We start from the raw sequence: 26,043 nt of genomic DNA, 5'->3' as shown, positions 1-26,043 counted from the left end.
CGGGACTAAACAGCTGTGTGTCCAAAAGGAAACCACATGTTAGTGAGACTCATCAGAAAATAATGGCTTCAGTTTGTAAATATTAGAATTTGGAGCAATAGAAAAAGGTAATGTGGTCTGATGAGTCCAGATTGAGCCTATTCCAGAGTGATGGGCGTGTGAAGTGTCATGCAGTGTCCACTGTACGAGCCTCTGGAGACAGTGTTATGATCTGGGGTTGCTACAGTCGCTCAGGTCTAGACGATTTGTTCATGGTAACACACAACTGCTCAAAAGTTCGGGATGACTTTCTAACTCCACGGTCGGTCCTGATTGTTTATTTCTCTCTACACAGTAAAATAATACTGAAGGCGTTTATCTAAAACACACAATAATCTCCATTGAACGGTTGATATTGAGATGTTTCTGCTCCTTCTGCTCTGCTGCTCTGTAAAGCTTTATAACGGCTCTAATCTGGTTGTTAATTGGTGATTTCTGAGGCTGGTGACTCTAAATGAACGTCTCCTCTGCAGCAGAGCTCAGTTTTGGTCTTGTTTTCCTTTGAAGGTCTTCATGAGAGACAGTTTCATCATGGAGCTTGATGGGTTTTGCAAATGCACTCGACACAATACTGTTCTTGTAGGAACTGTTTTAAGACCTTCATGTCTAAAAATAACGACTGTTGTTGTAGTTGTTACATATCACATGCTATTTCATAGTTTTGAAATTCCCAGTATTGTTGATTGTAGGGGAAAAAAAAAATCAATAAACAAAATCAAAGAAATTTAATTGAAGTGATCCCAAATATAATGTGTGCTAATAGGATGAAAAGTTAACCAGCTGCCCGAGGAACAACATTATTGTGCCTGTTTCATCAAGAGAACGAACGGCCTTCTGAACGACCTGGTGTCCGACCTGCACACTTACCTGTACAGCATTTCACTTTGTCTAGACTTTAAGAAACCTTTACTAAAGACAACCTTTTTTTTTCTTTATACATTCAGTAAGTAAAGTAAATGCATACATCAAAATGTACAATTCCTTATTTATTTATTAATTTCTCCCAAAACTTGAGCATACATAAACCCCTTATCAAGTACAAACATTTGCTTTGAGCACAAATCCCAAACACAAGCTGAGACTTTCACATGAAGGCAGGTACCTCGTGCATACGATTTGCCCAATAGTGGAATCAGTCATGCATTTCTCAGGCACAGAGGTCCCATAATGCTTTGCAACCGGCACGACGGCGTTAAAACGTGCAATTTGGGCAGGAAGTAGTGGATGAAGGCGGCGCACGCGTTTTTTAAATAACGCATGCTGTTTAAGAAGCTGAGCAAAAAGCTTTTAAAAATGTTTTCAATTTCGTTTAAATGAGAAAAAAAAAAGAGATGAAGCTTGTACTACTTATGCTTTGCTTACAAATCGTAATATGAAAATAGTATTTGTGTCAAAAGGATTGGATACGGTGCAAGTGAGACACATACTTTTGATCAAATACGGCAAAAAAAATATCATCGTGTGTAGTGTCGATTTTATCGCTAAAGCTACGAGGATGACGTAGCTGCTCACACGTTGGCACCGAGTCACATGTTAACCTCAAAAGATGCTGTGAATCTTAACATTATGCAGTTTGGTATAAAAATAATGCTCAGATTTCTAATGTAGTCAAACAGTAGGCCACGCCCCCTACCTGAGCATGAAGCTACGTAACACCAATGAAATTCCTTTATTACAAACTTCCTTTCTCAGTAATTAGCGGCACGTTTTATGTTATTCGAATTTAACGCGCGTGCTTCTATGCGGCCGGCTGCAGTAACTCGTGCAGGTCATGGAGGGCGCTCTGGATGGTCACGGCTAGTTTCTCAGCGTTGGTCTCCTCGCAGCAGTTGAAGGCGGTGATGGAGAAGTGAACGTGATCCGGCTGAGGGTTGTAGCACACGGCATATCCGTCCGGAACCAGAGGCCCGAAACACATCACGCTGTCCGTGTTAGCGGGAACCTGAATAGGAACAAATATACGACACGAAATGCTGGTGATAAATTATCATTAGTATTATGAGGGTGAGTCTGTACTGTTTGTAGAATTTGTTTTAATAAAACATTTTTTAGCATTCTTTTCAATAAACTTTGTCAACAAGCTTTCGTATTTTCTGATAAAAAATTTTTTTCCCTGAGCTGCGAGCCACAAAAGCACCGCTGTCTTCACTTCTTCTTCAGGAGTGAATCCTCCTAGGGCCTCCTAGGGCTTTCAGGAAACCAAATCAATGATGGAGTGAGAGCAGGACTACAGTGAGGATGCTTCAACAGCTCAAATATGGGAGCCGACAGTGTGGACGGACATGTGCGAATGTGCATAGTCACGTGAGATTACGACGTCCTTGGATAACAGTCCACTGTGTTTAATCTAAAGTTTAGTCTTCAGCTCTTCTTCGTCTCACTGTAAAAAACACTGTTATAGCTTTTTTTCTGATTATGTTCCAATACTTCTGGCCCTTGAGATGAGAATCCCAAAAAACTGTAAGCGTTGATGAATTTTCCAGCAGATAGTTGACTTTTTAAACCTTTTTTTTGGGTTGGTCATTGAACCTTTATTTTGGTTGGTAATGATTCTCTTTAAGAAACGTTCACCTTCCTTAAGAGTGTCGCTACAAATTGTTTTTCAAACGCTTCTCTTTACGCTCTTACTTGAGTTGCTTCCACACCAGGTTCACCCTCAGACCACAAAAACAAACCGCTGAATCCCTGCACGCTGATCTTCTTTCATGCAAATCACAAATGGAGCGTCCAGTCTTGCTTGCATCGCAGTTACAAATGAACCGACGTGACACGTTCACACCTGCACAGCAGTGACTGGGGAGACAGGAGCCTCGAACGGAAAACGCTGATAAGCTTTACTATAACCGGAGTGCGGATAATTTTTGACTCACCCCCGTATTATATTTTCTTGCTTGGTACCAATTTTAAATTGTAGCAGATGCCACTGATTTGAAGAAAATCTATGGATAATTAGGGTTTATGGTATTGGTGTGGTACCTGTCCGGTGCGGAGCTTCCAGTGCGTGGCAAGTCCATAGGCGGTGTCCATAAACACCCTCGGTACGCTCAGTCCCTCCTCGATGGCCTGCAGCTTCAGACCCAGCAGGTGGCGATCAATACCCTGGCCTTTCAGTGCCTGGTATGCGCACACACACACACATTTATTTATATATATGTAAAAAACGGTGTTAACGTTAAACCAAATCCTCTTTGTATCTAGGTCCATAAAACACATCATTTCATATACAAATGTGGGCGGAGTCACAGTCACCTGATCCGTCAGCTGACTGTGAGCCTCCACAGCTTCACGCAACAGCTCCACCTTTGCCTCCCTCTGAAACACACACACCAAACAGTGAACGTTAACTCTGAGTTAATGCTCTCTCGTCTCGTCTCTCATTGGCTCGTGTGACTCACAGGGAGGGCCGGGTCATCGAAGGCCTGGACGAATTTCAGCGTCTGATTGGTCGGGGAGCGGATGTAGTCGGTGCGTCCTCCCCGGAACATCCGGAGTGATGCGATGTCGCAGGCGACACACACCTCCCCGTGCACTCTGGACACACACACACAAAATATAGTCTACACAATGTACAATTTAATTAATCTTATTTAGAATTTAGCTACTTTTAAAGCAGGTTGCATTTATCTCTAATCCACCCTGATAAGATTATGCATTATACACTGATATCACGTTTGGTATGTCACTTTAGTCACTTACCGAGTCGTGTTTAGTCTCAAGTCTATCGCTAAAGTGACGAGGATGACGTAGCCGCTCACACGGCGTCACAAAGTCACATGTTAACCTCGAAAGATGCTGTGAATATTAATATTACGCAGTTTGGTATAAAAGATAATGCTCAGATTTCTAATGTAGTCCAATGGTAGGCCACGCCCCCTACCTGAGCATGAAGCTTTAAAAAAAATCAAAACCCTACCATGTACATAGCAAATAACCTCATGTGTTTAGATACTTGTTCCTGGGTTTGAGGGGTCACATCCCTGTACAAAATCAAAATGTCGCACCCACTGAAAACAATTCAAGTGCGCCGTCGTCTCACCAAACAGAGAAACTTGCAGGCAACTTGAGGTACAAAATTCTGCCTCATCCCCCTACTCCCCTGACCTCGCATGTTCTTTTCCATTAAATTCTTTTTCCTTAGCAATAATAATTTTATGAACGGCCCACATACTTGTAAAGAAGCAGAGACTGATACTGTGCCAAAGTCCTGAGAACCCCGATTTATTTCCTCATATTTCACTTTCAAAGCTCCAGACTCACTTTTAGGTTTAATGCAGTCTAGAGGGACAGTTGCCCAGGCTTCCTGAAGAACTTTTTTTGTCTCATTATTTTCAGTCCAGTCCCTGTACCTTCAGCAGTTTCAGAGGAATGTTTTTTTGTTTGTCTGAATCATTTTAAGCATGAAGAAAATCATCTAACTTAAAGCATAAACCAGTGAAAAACAGGTGCAGATGATCAGGCCGGTGTTTAGTATATTGCTGATGTTGAATGCTCAGTGGTTGGAACAGATGAACAGTTTATAAATTGTATCTTGAACTGTTTCCCGATCAACAATATAGCTTCCTCCTCAAGTTTAAAAAGAGGATCATCACTCGCTCTCTCTTAGTTGATAGGCTCTTCATATGTGTGGGATGTTTTAGTCTCAGGAGTGCATTGCTTGGGCTTGTGGCCTATGGGGAGATTTTTATTCCTTCCCTGGACAATGCCGATTAAATTTAAATCTCATCTGGACCTGGATGAAGTGGGCAGGATTTAATGCTGGAATAAAGCAAATTTAGCAGTTTAATGCAAACCCATTCCCCAAGAAGAGATTCAAACATCATCTCCTCCCTCGGGTTCTTTTTCTTACCAAAAAACAAACTACAGTACAGTGGAACCTCGGATTACGAGCATAATTCGTTCCGGAAGTGGGCTCGTATTCCAAAACATTCGTAAACCAAATTTAATTTTCCCATAAGAAATAATAGAAACTTAAATTATTTGTTCTACAGCCCAAAAAAAAAAAAAATAAATAAAAATAATTATTAAAAAATATTAAGTAAAAATAAAACAAATTAACCTGCATGTTACCTTTCAAAAAAATTAAAAATAAATCCCGGCAGATAAGTGTTTCCCTTTGTGCATGCAGGCGCTGTGTATGTGTATGTGTGTGTGTGTGTGTGTGAGGCTAGAGTAAGTGGAGACTCTTGCTTTTAGCCCCTCCTGTTTCCCTTTCCTCATTTTACACATTAAAACTTTTTTCTCTCGTTTAAACACACTCACACACATTAACGGAAAGAGTGTTGTTCTGTTCTAAATTATTAAAGCTTCTCCGCTTTATTTTAATGTTGCTCGTGACAGCGTAACAGCTCGTTAATTCATGCATGTGCAATAATGAGATGGACAAACTCGTCGATGCCTCCGTTCTTTTATTTTCTGCATTGTCAGGTTATAGTACAAAATTTCGGGTGGATCCTGCACTTAAATCCAACTAAAAAAACTACTGAAGAACAAAACTCAGGCTCAATATCCTAACTCAAATCTCACATTCGCGTTCACACCCACCGGACTGCATTACCCACAATGCATCTCCCGCACCCCCGTAAACAGAGGTCATAAATAAACGTCTCTCTCCCGCTACACTGTTTTATCTAAAAAAGCAATAAACATCGCTAATGACACTCGTGTGAGCGCAAACTAACAGAATCACTGCTGTAAAGTAAAACAAACAAACAAATGACCCAGCACCTCACCTCTGAAAAGATTTGCGACAGAGTTTCTTCGGAGAGCAGAGTGTGTGTCTCTTGCCTTCATTTCTGTGCGCGCGTGTATGTTTGTGAATGAGGGTTTCTCACACACACACACACACACACACACACACACATAGCCGGCACAGTGTCTAATTACGCTCTCGCGCGCGCACACACACACACCGCAATGAGGAAGAAAATAGATTTTTAACCTCTGTATTGAGAATTTCTTTTGCCTTACTCGTGCGCACACACGTGGGTTATAAGAAACAGTACACGCGCTGTACAAACGCGCTTCCGAACACATAATAAAATATGTTTCACACACACGTAGTCACAGTGTTATAGTAAACAGTACATGCGTGCACAGATGTTGATTATACCAGTAAGAGACGAGCACTAAGACCCAGCAGGGGAGACGATTCCGCAGCGCAAGAGAGAGAAAAACCGTTGGCTCAGTTGTGATCACGTGATGCTCGGCGTCTAAACAAAAAGCGCATGCGTAAAACATGATACTCGATGCTCGTAAACCAAGGAAATGCTCGTTTTTCAAGTTAAATTTTATTAAAAATCTTGGCTCGTCTTGCAGAACACTCGTTAACCGCATTACTCGTAATCCGAGGTTCCACTGTATATACATTTCTTCATTATAGCTCCTTGTTTTACACCCTTTGGCCACCTGACCACCACGTGGTCTAGAGCCTTCAGCTGTACTGCTCCTCATTTCTGCAACTCTCTCCCTGAAAACATTCCTAACGGAGATTCTCCAACCACACTTAAATCTCAACTTAAGTCCCATTTATTCAGAAGTGCTTATCATCCATGATGTAGGCTGCACTCGAATCTCCATTTGATTTGAGATGTTTTAGATTATGACACTGTGTCCTGTTGTATTTAATGTCATGCTTAGTGAAAGATTAAAATGTTATCAATTATGTTTTGTTCGAATTTGGTCTGTGTCCAGAAAGGCACCGATCATCCGGAGATTGCGAGTTCAATTCCCGGGTGATGCTGTAACCTCTCGCAGACGGAGGTCTAGAGAGAGCTGATTGGCCGAGCTCTCTCAGAGGGGAGGGATGAGAGGTACTTAGTGCTCCTGTATTAATCATGGCTCTACAGCCAATTAGGGGTGTCTGTGACCTCATGCAAGCAGAAGGAGCACATAGAGCTGTCCTCGGAGTGTGTTAAGTCGCCCACAATGGTGAGGGAGTGAGCGGTTTAAAAAGATGCGGCTGGCGTCACGTGGTTCGGAAGAAACACATGTTAAGCCTCGCCCGCCCCCAAGAGAGTGGTAGTAGAAGCCTTAATGTGGGAGCCCCCAGTGACGGGAAGGAATTGGACACGACTAAATTAGAGAGAAAAATCAGGGAAAAATCCCTATAAGTCAATGACTATGTAAAAGTGACTATGTGCAGAATTTGTCAGTCATTGTTGGGGTTGAGTATTAATTGCCCTTATAGCCTGGGGGAAAAAGTTATTGTTCATTCTTTCAGTTCGTGTCCTTAGTGACTGGATGGTCACTTATCAGATGGCAGCCACTGAAACAGATTATTGTTGATGGGTGATGAATGTCTTTAATAACGCGCTGTCCCCTGGCCTTGCATCGCTTGATGTAAATGTCCTGTAGGACATTTGGGTGTAGAGAGAGAAGAGCAGGGGACTCAGAACCCAACCTTGAGGTTTCCTATGTTTAATGTGGTGCTTTCTAAGAACCGCTTACCGATCTTTTTACCTGTGGTCTGTTTGTCAGAAAGCATAGTAAGTGACAAGTCCCAGATTACTGAGCTTCATAATGAGTTGTGAAGGGACTACAGTATTGAACGCTAAGCTGTAGTCAATGAAAGGAAGCTTTGCGTAATTGCCTTTCCCAATGTCCAGATGTGAAAGTATATTATGAAGGACATGAGAGGTGGCATCATCCGTGCTTCTGTTTTGACAGTAGGCAGATTGTAGTGGATCAAGGGATTTTGGTAACGAAGCACATAAGATCCTTTACAAGTCTCTCAAAGCACTTCATTGCCACTGATGTCAGAGCCACAGGACAGTAATCATTCAGGCTGACAGGGTTGAAATTCTTGATCACAAGAATAATAGTCAATTTCTTGAAGCATGTAGGTACTGCGGACAAGGCAAGGGACATATTGAAGATGCAGGTGAACACTGGAGCCAGCTGATCTGCACAGACCTTTCAGTAATCTTCCTGGAATTCCATCAGGACCAGCCGACTTTCTGCTGTTCACCCTCTTCAGAGCTCTCCTTACGTCATGGTCTGAGACACTGAGTGGGTGGTCCTCAGTAATATTCACTAGGACTGGAGCTACGCTATTAGCGGTTTTAGCGGTCTTGTCCTTGAATCACGCATAGAAGGAACTCGGGTCATTTACAAGGACAGAATCAGCTGCATCGGATGTGTTTCCTCATCCTTTGTAGTCCATGATCGTCTTTAACCCCGCCCACACACCTCCAGAGGTTGTAAGAAGCAGCCTTGTTTGTGGTCATGTCTCCCTTAGTGAGCCCGGAATTGTAGGCAGCAGTGCGTGCATTCAGAGCCTTAAAAACTGATTTATCCACTTAAGGTTTCTGATTTGGATACATTTTAACCTAAACCATGGGTACAATGTCATCAGTTGGTTTAGCGATAAAGTCAGTCACTACTTCCGTAATTACACTGACATCATCGAGCTGACCCGGAAAAAATTGACATCAGTGAACGCTGACTGCAGTGTAGCTTCTGATTGGTCAGTCCAGTGTCTGACCTTTCTAATGGTTGCCTCTTCCTGTAGAATTCTCCGTTTATATTCCGGTATAAGAAAGATGGCGGCATGGTACGATTTACCAAAACTCGGTAAGGAGACGGCTTTATAACTGTTCTTGATCGGCGTGTAACAATGATCCAAAGTATTTTTGCCTCTGGATGGAAACTTCACATGTTAATGAAAGCTCGGCAACACTTCCTTTAGGTTCGCTTTGCTAAAATCCCCAGCCACAAAGAGGGCTGCGTCGAGGTGAACCACAGACTGTTTACTGATTATGTTGTGGAGTGTAGTTAAAGCTGTCTTTGTATACGTATGAGGGGGGATATAACACTAATAACTGCTGTAAACTCCCTAGGCAGATAGAAGGGCCAGCAAACAATAGAGATGTGCTCGAGGTAAGGAGAACAGGAACGAGGAAGTGGAAACCTCCTTCCATTAGCAAAGCCACTGAAGATGAAACGTGGCTGGGTGATTCAACATGACAATGATCCCAAACACACCACCGGGGCAACGAAGGAGTGGCTTCGTAAAAAAAGCATTTCACGGTACTGGAGTGGCCCAGCCAGTCTCCAGATCTCAACCCCATAGAAAATCTTTGGAGAGAGTTGAAAGTCCATGTTGACCAGCGACAGCCCCAAAACATCACTGCTCTAAAGAAGATTTGCATGGAGGAATGGGCCAAAATACCAGCAACAGTGTGTGAAAACCTTGTGAAGACTTACAGAAAATGTTTGACCTCTGTCATTGCCAACAAAGGGTATATAACAAAGTATTAAGATAAAATTTCGTTATTGACCCAATACTTATTTTCCACCATAATTTGCAAGTAAATTCTTGAAAAATCCTACAATGTGATTTTCTGGATTTCTTTTTCCTTATTTTGTCTCTCATAGTTGAGGTATACCTATGATGAGGATTACAGGTCTTTCTCATGTTTTTAAGTGGAGAACTTGCACAATTGGTGGCTGACTAAATACTTTTTTGCCCCACTGTATGTCTCCTGTATGCGATAACCACTAAATACCAAACAATACCAAAAAAAAAAGATAAAAATTTGCTTTATCATTTATCTTGCAAAATATCCTTTGATCAGCCTGAAATCTACGTTTTAAGTAAATAAATCCATAAAATAATAATTAAAAAAAATACTTTTACTTCCTTTCCACCCGAAAATAAATAATTAAATGAAGGGATGCAAACTTTCGCCTTTTACAGTAAATCCTTGAATTGCAAGCATAGTTCGTTCTGGAAGCGTGCTTGTATATAAAAGTCTGCCCTCGACAGGCAAAGGGCATGTCAAGACCTTAAAATTAATTGTAAAAAATTTTGCTCATCTTGAAAAACACTTGCAGACCAAGTTACTCACAATCCAAGGTTCCACTGTACTGTTTTTTTCACTCATTTTCTCACTGTGTGGGAGATAATTCTTCCACCTGTTGATGTTGCCGTTAGTTTAAAATATCAATCAGTTAACAAATTACTTACAAAGAGAATTAAAGAAGAATTAAAGAAGATTTCAGACGCCACGCAGAGCTGGATGAAGTAAGTCAGGTTTTTATTGCAGCAATAAGAACCCAGATGAGCTAGCCAAGCAATGCTTTGGATCAAACCACAAGCAGTACCAAAGTCAGACTGAATTCACAGTGAAAAGCATGCTCCTTTTTACAGTTCAGAGGGGAAATTCCCAGTCTCCTCCCCTGTACATTCATCTGTTGACCACAGCAAAATTTTATTCCATTATAAACCAGTTTCTGTCAATTAATTTTCCTATTATAATTACACCTCGTCAATTGACTCCTCCCTGCACTTATCTGACTTCTCCTACGCTTATAATTTTTTCCATTATAATTCATTTTCATTAATAATTATTTTCCCATTATCTTTACACCTTTCGTACCTTTTTATAAAAAATATAGGGGTGGCGCTTGTTTTTAAGGCTTTTTTCTTTGGTTTGTTCTTCATTTCTCAAGAGACCAGCCATGGGTAAGCATCTCCTTTGCACTCTTATTTATTTGCCTTATTTTACCCAATTTAATGTTTTTATACATTTAATTCTATTTTATAGCTAACTGCGACTTCTCCATTGATGACTTTATCCCTTTGGATGATTCGGACAGCCAGGGCAGTTCAGATAGTGTTCCTTCTAAGGACTACAACCCGACTGAACCCGCGAGTCCTGTCCGAGCTGATTCTGAGTTGTCTGGATCTCTGATGCAGTATCTACGAGATAAAGGACTTACTTATTTTAAAAGGGATAATTCTAAATCTGTTCCTTCTAAGAGACGGCGTTTGGATTTTAAGAGTCCTCATTGTTCTTTTCAGCCAGTGAGGCCAGAGTCTAGCACTCCAGCTCCATCTGTCAGAGGACCTGGGTGCCATGTAAGTGTTAGTACTTAAGACTGATTTTAAAGTGTCTGTTAGTACACGGACTACTGAGACTACTTCCATTGGCACTCAAACAGGTTTCCCTCAGGCTCCTGTCCCTTTGTTAAATCGTGGCATTTCTGCTTTTAATCCCCTCACTGACCTTCCTCTTGGTGTTGTCCTTGCTCAAAGAAGGTTTGATAATTCTATTTCCGTTGATGCTTACCCTGACCCCTTATGTTTTGTTTTTTATGTTGGGCCTTTTATACTTTTAATTTTATGTTATTACAATGTAGATACACATTTTTATTCTGTGTCTACTCTTATTAAAATATATTATTCATAAAACTGACTCTGTGTCTCTTCCTTATTAGCTCGTACCAGTCTGCCCACCTGGCCATCTACGCACACACACACACACACACACACACACACACACACACACACACACACACACACGCACTGTCTCGTAGGGAGATTCCTGATCCTTTCAATTTTATGGCCTGGTCATCCTTATTACTTTAGTTTCATTCATTATTTTAGTTTCTGGTCCTTTTATGTTTCACTTATTACTTCATCTGCTTATGTGTTAGTAGCTTCTGATCTTTTCTATAGTTCTTAAAAGACAGACCATGTATAAGCATCTCTTTACTTGGTATCACATACTAGTTTATTTTGTGTCTACTTTATAAAGCTCAGTATTCTAAGTCTTTTGGATATTTGTCTATATTCTTACTTATGCATGTGTACGTGTATCTAACACTTGTTTTAATCCTTTATTGGGTGTGCTCGAGTCTCTGCCATGTCCGACCCCTGGCGCCTTATCTCAGTCTATGTTTTACGACCCGTCATGCTCCCTTTCTGCTTTTCTAGTTCTAGCTGCATGGGCAGGTTTCGGGGAACCGCTGTTTTCTGACGTACTCTTGTCTTTTTCCGCTTAGTAATAATGGGACATTTGTAATCTTATTTATATTCTTGCCTATCTAAATATATCTTGATTAAAACATGCTCACAGTTGCTTACTTTTTTTTCACTTTGTTAATTTTTTTTTCTTTATTCACTTTTTCCTCTCAGTTTCTTTATTTTATTTATTTCTCAATAATCAATTTGGTTTTTCTCCTTCTCCCTTACTACACTCCTCTTTTTTTGCTCTCTTTTGCTCATTATCTACTTTTTACACCTTTATTTTTAAATTTTCTTAGTTTTTCATATTTATTGTTTCCTTTCCTTTTAGTTGCTTTATCTTCGACTTCTCTTTTTTTTCTCCTTTCTTTCTCTCGCTCTCAGCTCCACTCCAGCTCAGTGCATTATTATTATCATTATTATTATTATTATTATTATTATAATAATATTACGTATCTCACACACACACAGCTGATGTTGCAGCTTAAAATTGATCAGCAGATTGTTCAGGTGCTGTAAGAAACCGACTACTGAGGTTGTGTGTGTGTGTGTGTGTGTGTGTGTGTTCACCGTCACATAGTTTCGTATTGTGTTTAACACGCTGTACATTTTCTTTCACAAGCACTTTTCATCTTTTTTTACAGTCCTTAGATAGTTTTGTAAATTTGTGGTGTTAATTTGTTGTCTCAGCTAATTAGGTTTTGTCTCAACTAGTGTTTGTTATTAAATGTTGTGTGTATGTAGCACTTTGGTTTCGTGTCACTCTGTACTAAACTGTATGTGGATGAAGTTATATTAAAAGCCGACTTGACTTGAGGTTAAAAATATTGATTTTCCATCATCGCCCACTGCTGGTCACTTCTCTGTACTACAACACAGGAGGATTAACATTGCGATAATTATTATTTTTTTTTTATTCATTATTTTTTTTCTAACAGATCAGATCGTACACGATTCTCAAACTCGAGAATGTGTGTTAAAATGACGAATAATAAAAATAAAATAAAGTCACTAGAGCAAATACAACGTGTTGTGTATAACCACTGAAATAACTGAACACGGACAAGGCTGATCCTGTGGACACACCCATATTTGGTACGTGCTGATGAATATTAATGTGTATGCAAATGAAACAGTCATGTGACAAACAAACAAACAGGATGTCAGAAATTCAAACAAGTGGAGATTTTTGTGGCAGACTCCGTAAAAAGCTTTTGTGTCTCTTTTGCCTCTGTGTCTCAGGTCATGTGATCTCAGGGCCATAAAAGGGAGGTTGGCCGAATTAGCATACTAAAAGTACAGGCTGCACAAAATAAAATAAATAAAAAAATTATTATAATTATTTATAAATAGATGTGCAAGGCCGAGACAATAACGGTGTCAATCGACAATTTTATGGAGATTTTTCTTATTAATTGTGTACTTGTTTAATTTGAATCAATCTTTAAATGAGGCAGTGGTGTAGAAAAAAAACAAAGAATGTGTTTAATCTCTTTTTCATGCTGTTTAATTTGGGAATTATTTAGTATAGAGGTTCCCACTTACTCAAGATCATGATAAATTAATCAATAAATAAATGAATAGTGAATCAAATCCTTCACATTGTAGCAAAGAGGGTTTTTTTTTCATTAAGTTTGTATTATAAACCAACAGTTTTATATTTTAATAATCTAGATCTAAAAATGATGACTTTTCCCCGTGTTGCTATTAACAGGTATTTAAACAGCAGTCCCATTTCTTTTAGAATCATCAGGGCTTTGAATTGGTTACTTATGAATTGTGCTCTGATCTTCACACTCTGAAGTCACAGGTACAGACTAAACTAATGACTAAAATAATAGCATTTATTGTTAAATTCAATAGATAAAGAGTTAAAGATGGTTTTGTATTCTGTTGAGAAGTAAAACTAATAAACATAACCATGATAAAAGGTAATGTTCGATATGAAACGCCAACTTTACAGAATAATTTCCAGTAACAGTAGAAGCTCAGACTCTGCATAAGTGACCAGAAGGTTGCGAGTTTAAATCTCAGAGCTCAATAAACTTTAATAAAACAGCTAAGTTTTCTGACCTGTAGTAGGCGAGCTGGATGGCCACCTGGATGAAGGAGTTGGGGCTTAAATGGAGCTGTTTGGGAAACGCCTTGCCGAAGTGCTGGAAGTTAAAGCAGCTGATGTCCAGATCGTTGATGAGGCTGAGAGAGAGACACAGAGAGAGAGAGAGACACAGAGAGAGAGAGAGACACAGAGAGAGAGAGAGAGACACAGAGAGAAACAGAGAGAGAGAGAGAGAGACAAAGAGAGAGACAGACAAAGAGAGAGAGAGACAGAGAAAAACAGAGAGAGAGAGAAAGAGAGAGAGACAGAGAGAAACAGAGAGACAGAGAGAAACAGAGAGAGAGACACACACACACACACACACAGAGAAAGAGATATAGAAATAGAGAGAGAGAGAGACAGAGAGAGAGAGAGAGAGAGACAGAGAGAGAGCGACAGACACAGAGAAGGAGTGAGAGAGAGAAACAGAGAGAGAGAAACAGAGAGAGAGAGGTGAAAAAAAAAAAAAAACAATGCACATTTTTCTACAAAAACACTAAACACTTCACTACTCTTCATTTTCCAGAGTGCAATTTTTATCTTTTTTTTTTTTTGATGTGGCATAAGTTTTTTATACCCAAAGACATTTCTAAAGTGACCCGTGCACAATTTATCGGAGTTTGGGACGGGCACTAGGGCACGCGCCGGCTCACTCCCTGATCAGGATGTTGATTTGAATCAACTTGATTGTTGCCAATCTGAAACTTTTATTTGATTCAGTAGTTTATAGCATTTATTGTCTGATTTACTCCAAGCAGATTTATTTCCTACTGGTTTTAAAGTGTTGTGCAGAAAGCAAGAAACAGCTCTTCTGTTCCAACTCCAGTCCAGTAGGTGGGAGTAATGCAATAATTATTATTATTTTTTTTTAAGTAAAGCGAAAATAGTTTCTGCATTAAAACACTGAGTGACTAAATCAATCAAATCAACAGACAAAAGCTTTGATCATCAGTTCAATCAAAGACGTCTATGAGAAACAACATGAACAGCGATTTAGATTAACAGAGAACCCAGACATGCTCACTCACTTCTCTCTCTATCAGTTTTCATGCCTGATGAAATGAAGCTAATTTTACAAGCTAACTTTAGCTAAAACTGAGCAAAAAAAATCAACATCTCTGAAGAGTTTCTTAAAAAAAGAGGAAAACCCCCAATGATGAGACGACAGAGGAGACGCTGAGACGGCCAGCTTAAAGAAAGCCGCGTTTAAAAGAAAATGCTGAGAGTCCAAGTTAAACACGATATAACAGATGCGGCGGCCTTAAAATGTTTTGTAAGTGTAAAGTGCTCTGACACACAGACTGTACGGCGGCGTGGCGGTGACACTCACATGTCCAGGTTCTGCTTGGCCATCTCGAGGTCCCACTTGACGGCTCGGTCGATGTAGAAGTAAAGCTTCTTCGGCATCGGCAGAGGGACGAGAGGAGCTCGGACCGTCTCGGGCTTCTTACTGAAATCATGAGACACGTACAATTTAAATAACGTGAGATACGTACAATTAATGTGAACGAGTAGGTTGCCAGATAGGGGAAATAATAAAGAGGGAGAGGTGTGTGGGTGTGTGTGGGTGTTTGTGGGCATGTGGGCATGTGGGTGTGTACCAGTACTGCAGGATGTGGTCGAGCAGTGTGGCTATAGGAAGCCCTTCAGCGGTGGCCTGTTCATACAGGAGGCCCCATGAACCATCCTCACTGACCACAAACTACAGAGAGAGAGACACAGAGAGAGAGAGAGAAAGAGAGGGAGAGAGAGAGAGAGAGAGAGAAAAGTACGATGATTAGCCATTAAAAAACAATTACAGCAAAAAAACAAAAAAAAAATGTAATATATATTGGGAGTGTAGCTCCGCCCACCTGTAGCGTCTTATCGAACCATCGGTTCCCACTGTTGGAGTAAGTCCCGCCTCCATGAAGGATCTGGGCCGCCATTCGGCTGGAGTACCTGTCAATCATCCACCAGAAAAATTTTTCATGTTTTACTCATTTTATATACACAAATTAATCATACAAACAAGTTTGTGCTTACTGGATTAATAATTTAATAACGCAGGAAATTCCATTAGCAAGAAAAGAGAGAGAGAGAGAGAGAGAGGGAGAGAGAGAGGGATGAAGTTCATACTTCTCGTCAGAGATGGTCATGACGGGCGAGTCGAGACACAGAGTGAACAGTCCTTTCTCTATCAGCCTCACCGACTCCTTATTAATCTTATCTAAGAGACACAACAAGAACACAGTGAGAGGAATATAGTGCACTAGATAGTCCAAAAGAGACAAAACAGCCTTCTAAACGACATCTAGTGCACTGCGTTATAAATAGGGAATGCTCCCTATATTACATATAGTGCACTAGATATACTGAGGAGGGTGCAGAGTTGCAGCCTACAGGACATTTAGGGCACTAGATAGTGAATAGTGGACATTATGGATGCCCACAGCAAGTATAGTGCACTAGATAAAGAGCAGGAACCGTAATGGCTCCCTACGAGACATATCTTGCACACGATTTTGAGTAGTGAATATAATTGCTCCCTCTAGAATATGTAGTGCACTAGATAGAGAATAGAGAACACAATGGCTGCCTAATGTGCTCTAGATGGCAAGTATGAAAGCAATCAGTTAAGCAACAGATGTGTAGATGTGTAATGCACTAGATAGTGAAGAGGAAACATAATGGCTTCCTAGAGTACATTTTGAGCACTAGATAGTGAACAGGAAAAAATAATGACTCTCTACAGGACATCCAGAGCACTGGATAGTGAATAGTGGACATTATGGCACCCTACGAGACGTACAGTATAGTGCACGAGATTGAGTGATGAATATAATGGCTCCCTATAGGATCCGCAGTGTACTAGATCGTAAACAGGGACCAAGTGGCTGCCTAGAGGACATTTAGTGCACTAGATGGCAAGTATCAAAATAATTAGTTAAACAGCAAACATGCAGTGCACTGGATAGTGAGTAGTGGACATAATCGCTCCCTCCAAGGAATTTAGTGCACTAGATGGCAAGTATGAAAGCAATAAGGTAACCAACAAATGTGTAGTGCACTAGATAGTGAAAAGGAAACAAAATTGCTCCCCACAGTACATTTTGAGCACTAGATAGTGAACAGGAAAAATAATGACTCCAAACAGGACATCCAAAGCACTAGATAGTGAGTATTGGACATTATGGCTCCCTACGAGACGTACAGTATAGGGCACAAGATTGAGTGATGAATATAAAGCTTCCCTATAGGGACCAAAGTGGCTGCCTAGAGGACATTTAGTGCACTAGATGGCAAGTATCAAAGTAATTAGTTAAACAGCAAACATGCGGTGCACTGGATAGTGAGTAGTGTACATGATAGCTCCCTCCAAGGAATTTAGTGCACTAGATGGCAAGTAGACGTGTAGTGCACTAGACAGGGTGCAGCCCTTGTATACTTTATTATTTTAATCTGTAATAAAGTGAAATAAAAATGTTCACAGATTCCTTCACTTGTACTCAGACAGAATACTTTTACTGTGTGTGTGTGTGTGTGTGTTACCGTGCAGTAGGCGTGTGTACGCCTGGCCCCACGTGTGTCTGTGCTCACTGGTCAGGATGCCCATCGGCTCTTTATCGGTTTTCCAGGACTGAGATCGGATGCGACAGAGCTGAGAGTGAATCTGACCCTGAGTGAGGGGGGTGCCATCACTATTGTACACGTCCAGCTGAAAAAACTACACACACATAGGAACATAGTTTTGAAGTTTTATTAAAGGAAGTTGATTTCTATTTGCAGCATCCATACTTCATATCTTTTAACTTCAAATCAGACCTAGTTTTTGATTTAGAAAACCTAATAACCGATTCCGGTGTTTGTGTCTCACCTGGTAGTTTCGCACCACGGTGATGTGGGTGGGGCCTCGGCGCGGGCGGCCGTAGTGAATCACGTTATCATGCTTCGGGCCGGGAACGCGACAGGAGGAGAAGAGTCGAGGAAACAGCTCCATACACAACGGCCTGCCGCGCATGTACTCTACAGGTAACCTTCCACTGAGAGAGAGAGAGAAACAATGAGATATGGAGAGAGACAGATGGACAAGGAGATGGATTCTAATGGAATATAATATCTGAAGAAAGACAGGAAGAAGACGATAGTAGGAGCAAGAGGAGGAACTCTCACTACACTACAGGACAGCACAGATGGAAAGGACAGCGTGTCAAACCTGACAGAGCCTCTCTCAACACCAGGTGGAGCTGATGGACCTCAAAGACACGGAAGATCCTCATACGGAACCTGACAGTGTCTAAAGAATAAACTGAGCCTTATGAATCTGAGTTTAAAACCTCACTGTGTAGGCATATTTTAAGTTAAGTACATACTTATGCATGCAGAAATGTAACCAACGAAGAAATTAAAACTAGCAATATAACGGCAAAAAGGGAGGATAGAAGTAAGGCAATCAAGGATTAAAAAGCCAGACAAGGATAAAAAACCAAGGACAAGGTTTGACGAGGCTCAGACAGTCAAGGAAAAAAACCTATATATACCAGAATATAAGTGGTGTTCTGGTGCCTTTCTATCGTAGCCAGCTTTCACTTTGACTACAGATTTGTTCTGTATTGGCTTTTCTGTAAGATCGGCCTGGATGGGTTGGACTTTGTTCTCCATGGGTATGGGTCAGTCTTGGGTTTCTAAGATCCTGTCACCAGTTTACTGCTGAATAATTGGTGATCAGTGGCAATGTTTTATATTTTTATTGTTATGGCTGATTTGTGACCTCATTTCCCCTTTCGTAATTTCCAACACCTCAGCACGCAGCATCATCAGTAAACAGCGATACCTCGGGATACGAGTTTAACGTTTAGCGTTCCTGAGACGAGCTTTTAAGGTGAGATTTTGTATACTGAGACGCATTTTCCCATAGAAAATAATGTAAACGCAGATAATCCGTTCAAGCCACCCAAAAATATGACCAATATAACCAATTTCCAACGTTATAAGCATATTAAAACAATCAAGAACATTTAGAAAAGGCATGTAAATGAAGTAAAATATGAAATAAATAGACATTAAACCTCACTTAACATTACTTTATGATATCTCTTGGCACCCGGTGCTTTAAAAACCAAACTAAGAGCGTCTCCCTTTTCTTCTTGCTAGCATTCTTGGGGCCCGTGGTGCTATGTCTTTATTAAATCTTAGACAAATTGCAAAAAAAAAAAAAAAAAAAGCTGTCCAACCCTACATGAAAAACATATTCTTTGGATGGATGAAACAAACGTTGAACTTTTTCGAAGGTGTGTACATGCCATTAAACCTGGGGGCCAAAATTCCTCCACAAATGATGAACATTATATATAAATCATAAAACGCATTTGATTGACGCCAAAAGAGGAACAACCTGTTCTTAGGATTAGGGTGCAATTACTTTTTCCACGTAATGCTAGGCAGGTTTGAACAGATTTTTTTCCCCCCCTTAATAAATGAAATCATCATTTATAAACTGCATTTTGTATTTTCTCGGGTTATCTTTGTGTAATGTTAAAATGAAAATTATTTTGATGAATCATTAAAGTGAAAAAAAAAAAAAGAAAAAAACTATTTTAAGACAATGTCTACTGTGCAGTGAGTGTTCCAATATACACCCTGCTTCACCACACTTTATTCATGGGGACGCTGCTGTCTTCAGTGTCTCTTCTTTTTTATCCACCTGATAACCAAAATATGGGCGATTTTCCAGCAAGAGGAATATTTATATATATATTTTTTTATTATTATTTATTATTACCTTCATCTTGAGCTGGTAATCAACATTAGGTTTAGCGAAACCATGTACACCCACTCACGAAAGTAAGCACACCCCTCTAATTTCAGCAAACATTTTTGTATAACAGTATAGATTTACTGTCCTCTGGAAATACCTCAACATACAGTTATTACGGTCAAAACAGCTGGCAACAAACGTGAGTACACCCCAAGTGATAACAGCTGTACATCTTCAACCACTGCACAGTCACACGACCTTGTGTTTGTCAGTGGCCGAGTACGTCTCCAGACCTGAACCCTGTGGGACGTCCTCAAGCGGAAGAGGATCCCAGCAACAGCATGTGCAGCTCTGGTAAAGTCCAGGCCCAGGAGGATTAAGACAACAACGGTGGTCACGGAAAAAAAGTATTGACACTAAACAATAAAGTCTGCATGTTGAGTTACCGGTAGAGGACAGTAAATCTGTACATTGACGACTCTGAAGTTTCATTTCTATAGTATTGTCCTTCAAGAACATATAATAAAGTGGTTGCTGAAATGTGAGGGGTGTATTTAATTTTGCAAAATACTCTATGTGCATAAAGAGCTGAGATATGTTTTGGATGTCCATGTGTTTGTGTATTTATTTGTTTTAACAGCATGATCTGGCAACCCTGTCCATAATTTGCTTCCTCTTTGCTGCGGGCGTTTCTTCCAGTCCAGTCTGTGACCAAAAAACAACAAAAGAAAAAATAAAAGGAGTGTTCTGCCCTCCTACGTCTGCTTGTGACTTAACACTTCCTGTGGATCATATTATACACACCCTTATGTTCTTCCCGACATTACATCACACACTGCTGTGCTTAAAAAGACAGACTCCTATTAGTCTAATAGCTGCTATAGCACCAGCAATCTCACAACTCTAGTACCCTTTAGTACCGGTACACTGTGCAGTGGTGGGATATGAGAAGACGCGTGAATAAGGTAGAGGTTCTGCTCTCCTCTTGGCACCAGATTTAGACCCTTTCTCCGTCTGTGAGTTCAGTGCTGAGCCGCTAATCTCTCCGTCTGATCTTGGCCAAACTACTGTGTTTATTTAAAGGACAGGATCGAGCTCCAGAGCACGCACACACGCGCACACACACATACAGACACACACAGCTCAGTATGCTGTACCACATGCAAGGAGCGTTCAGCAGGACTGAATAGTACCAAATCCACCAGGAACCATGAAATCCAAACACTATTACAATTACACACTCACAAGGTATCAGTCTCTCAGTGAGGGACATAAAACATATTTCGGCATACAGTGGAACCTTGGATTACGAGTATAACACGTTCCGGAAGGGTGCCCGTATTCCAAAACACTCGTAAACCAAATTTAACTTCCCATAAGAAACTCAAATTATTACTAAAAATAATTAATGCAAAATATAAAGTAAAAATAAAACAAATTAACCTGCACTTTACCTTTTAAAAAAAGTTAAAATAAATCAGGACAGATACGTGTTTGTGCGCAATTTGACACCGTGCCGGTTCACAAACACACACTAAAGGCGAAAGAAAGAGAGAACCCTCTAATGAGACTTTCTTTTGTTTTAGACGCGCGCACACACGTGTTAAACAGTTCGCGCACCGCTGTATACAGCCGCTTACAAACGCAAAATAAAATATATGTTTTAAACACACACGGTCACAGTGTTATAGTAAACAGTACACGCGTGCATGGATATTGATTGTAACAGTAAGAGACGTGCACTAAGACCCAGCAGGTGAGACGATTACCCACAATTCCGCAGCACAAGACAAAGAAAACACATTGGCTTAGTTGTGATCACGTGACACTCAACGCCAAAACAAGAAGCGCATGCGTGCTACATCATACTCGGTGCTCGTAAACCAAGACGTGTTCATTTTCCAAGTCAAAATTTATAAAAAATCTTTGCTAGTCTTGCGGAACACTCGCAAACCGCATTACTCGCAATCCAAGGTTTTACTGTATCAAACAATCCAAATGACCTTAAGTGGGTTGATACAGAATCACAAAATATTAGTAAAGAATAAAAAGGAAAATTTAAAAAACTGACAGTAAAGCTGAATTGTCTATACGAAATGGTGACATTTGGGCCACTTTAAACCGATTTACACACCAAACAACAATAAAAACAACAAACACAAACAAAGTGCAAGTGTTTACAGTGTAAAATAAAAAGAATTAAACCTGTCCACTTTATTCTTGAAGTCGAGCACTGCAGAGATCAGCTTCGCTGCAAACCTGCAAACACACACACACACAGAAAGAGAAAACACTGCTTAGACACAGCTATCAAATCAGAGCGCGGTTCCCGTCCGGACGTTTAATTACCAAATCAGAGCGCGGTTCCCGTCCGGACGTTTAATATACACATTTGGAGCACAAAAAATAAATGTAAAACAGCAGCTTACAAAAAGGTGTGTGTGTTTAAACTCACAATAGCTGCCCTCTCCAGTCACTGAAGTCGCGTCGTGGCAGTGAGATCGCCGGGTTGGAGTGAACAGGCAGAGGCTGACGACTCTCTAGGAATGCCCACTGAACCCACCAATCTGTTACCTACACACACACACACACACATTAAACACACACTGACTGCTGGTATAGTTAGGGTTTTCTGTATAGAGATGTTTATATAATACAGTTAAAATAATCCTTAAACAATCTCTCTCTCACACACACACACACACACACACACACACACACACACAGTGGTGATACTCCAGCTTTACCCAGTTGTGTGTGTGTTTGGCGCGCCTCTCCAGTTTCCTCTGCAGGGTCTCTCCCAGGCCGCCGCCGCCGCCGAATCGCTGCACCATCTTGCGCGTGTGCTGCAGCTCGTCCGGCGGTAGGAGCGGCTCCAGGGCCAGAAGGTACCGCTGCAGCGTCTGAGCCAACGGAGGAACCGGCTGGGGAGGAGGAAGGTCAGACGAATGATGCATGCGTCTCACCGGGACCTGAACACACACAGCATACACACACAGAATGTAATACAGCAGGGTCACATGACCAAACGGCATCGACAATCAGCATACACTCACTCAGAAACTTGAACACAACTCTTAAACACTTTGCATTCATCTACGAGGGGCGTTCAAGTCAAACCAGAACTTGCAATTAAATTTCTGGTAAATGAAGTCGGAACACTTCAAGCACAGCAGTGTTTCCCACAGGTGTGTAATACACTCGCGGTGGTATCCAGTAGAACGATTCGGGATTACCTGACAGCGTCCACTACATTAAATATACATGACCTTTAACACGATACTTAGATTTATTTGATATTTATATTAATTTTACATCCAGCCTACTAACCCTCCCCTCCATCCACCCAATCAAAAGTAAAACATTAGGAACTAAACACTCTTTGGCGTACAGACATGGCACTGTTTGTCCGAGCACATGAATCTAAAAATCCCAGAGTGTTTTTAGCCATTTTATTACATCCCTATGTTCTAATGAATATATAGCAGTCAGGATTGTGCAATATACTGCATAATTTTTTCTTTCGCAGCACATCCCCGGCAATATGATAAACTCAACTGAATTTCACTTCAACCAACTATATAAACATGACAAAACCCATGCAGTTTGATGTCTGTAGCCAGGACTTCCATATAAGTATCTGTTTTTTTTCCTTCTTTTTTAATCGGTTATTGATTACAGGCACGTGTGTTGCCTGTTGGGATCCATGGAAGTTAAGGCTTTTTTTGTTTTGTTTTTTAAAAGATTTCTGGGTTTCGAAAAAAAGAGCCCGTTCACTGTGTTTCTCTGCAGAGTGTGTGCGACCCGTCAGTACGTCCTTCTTACTCTTTTTTTTAACAAAAAAATGCAGGCATCCTTTGCATGAACCAACTCTCAGTGAAACCGGCACAGCAATGGGAGCACAAGAGGGAATTGATCGCTGATTATATTGTGTTACTGAAGAGATTTTTAGATTTTTGTGCAACACCTAATTTCGTTAGACATGCCACATGCTCAGATGACAATAAAGATATGCTATCACAGTATACACATTGTGTGTAAGAGAAACTCTTTTCCGCAGTAAAACATTTGAACAGTAAACATTTTAAAGAAGTCTGTACATCCATGAATGATTCAGGGGTAGCTCAGTGGTTAAGGCATTGGACTACGGTTCGGAAGATCCCAGGTTCAAACCCCACGACCACCAAGTTGCCATTGTTGGGCGCTTGAGCAAGGCCCTTAACGCTCAACTGCTCAGATGTGTAATGAGATAAAAATATAAGTCGCTCTGGATAAGATTTAAGGTGGATCGGAGCCGCACTGCAGTCAGAAATATTGTGATCATTTGGTTAGGTAAACACCTGATCCTTAAAAAAAATAATAAATAAATAAAAATCAACCATTAATTTGTCGCCTACTTGTGGAAGAATGATCCGGGCCGCATCTGCCCGTGTGAACTGTACACACAATCATTCACCAACACCACTTGCATTTACAGGAACTCGGTTGCAAGTTATCGCCACATCCCAATGCAGTCCTGAACAAGGAGTTCCTGGGAGGCCAGGGTTCGAACACGGCTCCAGACTAGTGACTACGGTTCTACCCTAATGATATCTGAGTGCGTTAGTGTAGCAGAACAGGAACAGAAAGCTTAGGGAGAGAGAGCACTGAGACTGAACACTGTATACACTTGTGTATAAAAACATTCTGAATAGTGCAACATTGTAGCGATATGTGACGTCACTCCGGTGCAGATTTAAAATAACGTTCAATCGCTCGTGCTTTGAAGTTTACAGGCGACACAAAGTGAAACTATACCCACTATGTCCTTCATATGAGACATTTCTGAGTGTTTTACACATGAATGTGTGTCTAGGCCAGGACTCCTGAGTGAACACACACATCTGCCAAACTGGGACGAGTATTAAATCTGCATGCAGGAGTATTTTTTTTTTAACATAATGTCCTATAATTATAAACTTTCGTCAGTAAAAGACTTTAACTCGGGTATTGTTATAAGAGTTTGCCAAAGAAAAACAGAAACAATACTTACTCTCGAGCGCAAGGCGAAGTTCGCTCTGGATAAAGTCTCTAAAATCATGACTGCAGCTCCAACACACACACACACCAGTTAGTTAATCAACCAGTTAGTTAGCTCCCATTAAAGTGTAAACAGGGAAACGCGGGACATTATTTCCACGCCATGGTCACAAAAATAAAAACGTCAATCAGTTAGTTCCACGCTAACTGTGCTCAACAGTGCACTTAGACCGACTTCCGGTCACCGACGCTGGTACAAACTTTAACTTGTTTTTGTACTTTGTTTTTGTTTTCCTCTTTTTTTTTGCAAACTGCGAGCTCGTGCTCTCTTGCACGTCCAGGAAATAACAGGAAGAGCGTAGAGCACGTGTGCACTGTTTGCGACGCACCCTGGTCAACGTCGCCTCTCAACCCGGAAGTGCCCGGCCTTGCAAGCGCTAGCTAAAGCGACACGTCAACGCGCACGCCATACTGGAAAGGGCAGCATTCACATTATAAAGTGTAGATTTTTTTCCACGCTTGCTGTAATACCTGATGTTTTTAGAAATCGGAAAGGAGTTTAAAAAAAAAAAAAAAAAGTTAAAGGGTTAGAGCCATACTGATTAGCTTTAATTCAATTAAGTTTTATTTGGCATTGTTAAAAAATCTCAAAGCAGCTTTACACAATAAAAAGAATTATTTGTGTGTATGAAATGTAAATGTGTATGAATCAAAATGATAAGATTCATTCCAAAATCTTTTAAATTAGCAGTTCTTAAACTGTTAATTAAGAAACCTGACCTTGACCCCTTGAGCTGTCCAATTAGGCCAATATCAAACCTCCCCTTCATCTCTAAGATTCTGAAAAAGGTAGTAGAACAGCAACTATGCTCATATCTACATAGAAATGGCATACATGAACTGTATCAGTCAGAATTTAGGCCTCATCATAGCACAGAGACAGCACTCGTTAAAGTAGTAAATGACCTCCCATTGGCCTCTGATCAGGGCTGTGTAACTATGCTTGTATTACTCGACCTTAGTGCAGCTTTTGACACCATTGGTCATAGTAATCTTCTTCATATATTAGACAATGAAGTAGATTAAGGGAACAGTCCTCTCCTGGTTCAGATCGTATTTGACTGATCGTTATCAGTATGTAGATTTAAATGGTTATTATTCTGCATGTTCTTAGTGGAGTTTGGTGTTCTACAGGGTTCAGTTTTAGGCCCACTGCTTTTTCCCCTTTACATACTTCCTTTAGGCAACATAATCCGTAAGCATGGTATTAGTTTACATTGGTATGCTGATGACACAGTTATATGTCTCGGCAAAACCAGATAAGAAAAAACAGCTTGCTAAAGTTGAGCAATGCGTAAAGGATGTAAGAGACTGGATGTTGATTAACTTACTTCCGCTTAA

The 26,043-nt window shown here is 40.6% G+C and overlaps 1 protein-coding gene across 1 annotated transcript; it reads right to left on the bottom strand.

Moving 5' to 3' along the window:
* Window positions 1-1,012: 1,012 nt before the first annotated feature.
* cratb (carnitine O-acetyltransferase b) lies at window positions 1,013-25,001 on the bottom strand. The gene is made up of 15 exons (XM_053481716.1): window positions 24,656-25,001; window positions 22,371-22,595; window positions 22,079-22,197; window positions 21,829-21,882; window positions 17,743-17,908; window positions 17,418-17,592; window positions 16,005-16,095; window positions 15,740-15,827; window positions 15,488-15,588; window positions 15,217-15,336; window positions 13,862-13,984; window positions 3,435-3,570; window positions 3,289-3,351; window positions 3,016-3,153; window positions 1,013-1,981 (listed from the first exon to the last, which is right to left on the bottom strand). Exons 1-15 carry the CDS (start codon window positions 24,701-24,703, stop codon window positions 1,778-1,780), a joined length of 1,851 nt encoding a protein of 616 aa, XP_053337691.1. The 5' UTR covers window positions 24,704-25,001; the 3' UTR covers window positions 1,013-1,777.
* Window positions 25,002-26,043: the final 1,042 nt, after the last annotated feature.

The sequence above is a fragment of the Clarias gariepinus genome, chromosome 2 (assembly GCF_024256425.1).
Source record: "Clarias gariepinus isolate MV-2021 ecotype Netherlands chromosome 2, CGAR_prim_01v2, whole genome shotgun sequence".
Taxonomy (NCBI): Eukaryota; Metazoa; Chordata; class Actinopteri; order Siluriformes; family Clariidae; genus Clarias; species Clarias gariepinus.
Note: the sequence above shows the minus strand (reverse complement) of the source record. Positions and strands in the feature narration are given on the sequence as shown.

What these genes read in the sequence shown, in the direction of transcription:
- cratb (XM_053481716.1), bottom strand. Translation starts at nt 24,703, where the DNA reads ATGATTTTAGAGACTTTATCCAGAGCGAACTTCGCCTTGCGCTCGAGA. An exon ending in ACTTCGCCTTGCGCTCGAGA is followed by an intron (nt 22,596 to 24,655) that starts GTAAGTATTGTT and finishes GTGTGTGTTCAG; the next exon opens with GTCCCGGTGAGACGCATGCA. An exon ending in TTCAAGAATAAAGTGGACAG is followed by an intron (nt 17,909 to 21,828) that starts GTTTAATTCTTT and finishes TCTCTCTCTCAG; the next exon opens with TGGAAGGTTACCTGTAGAGT.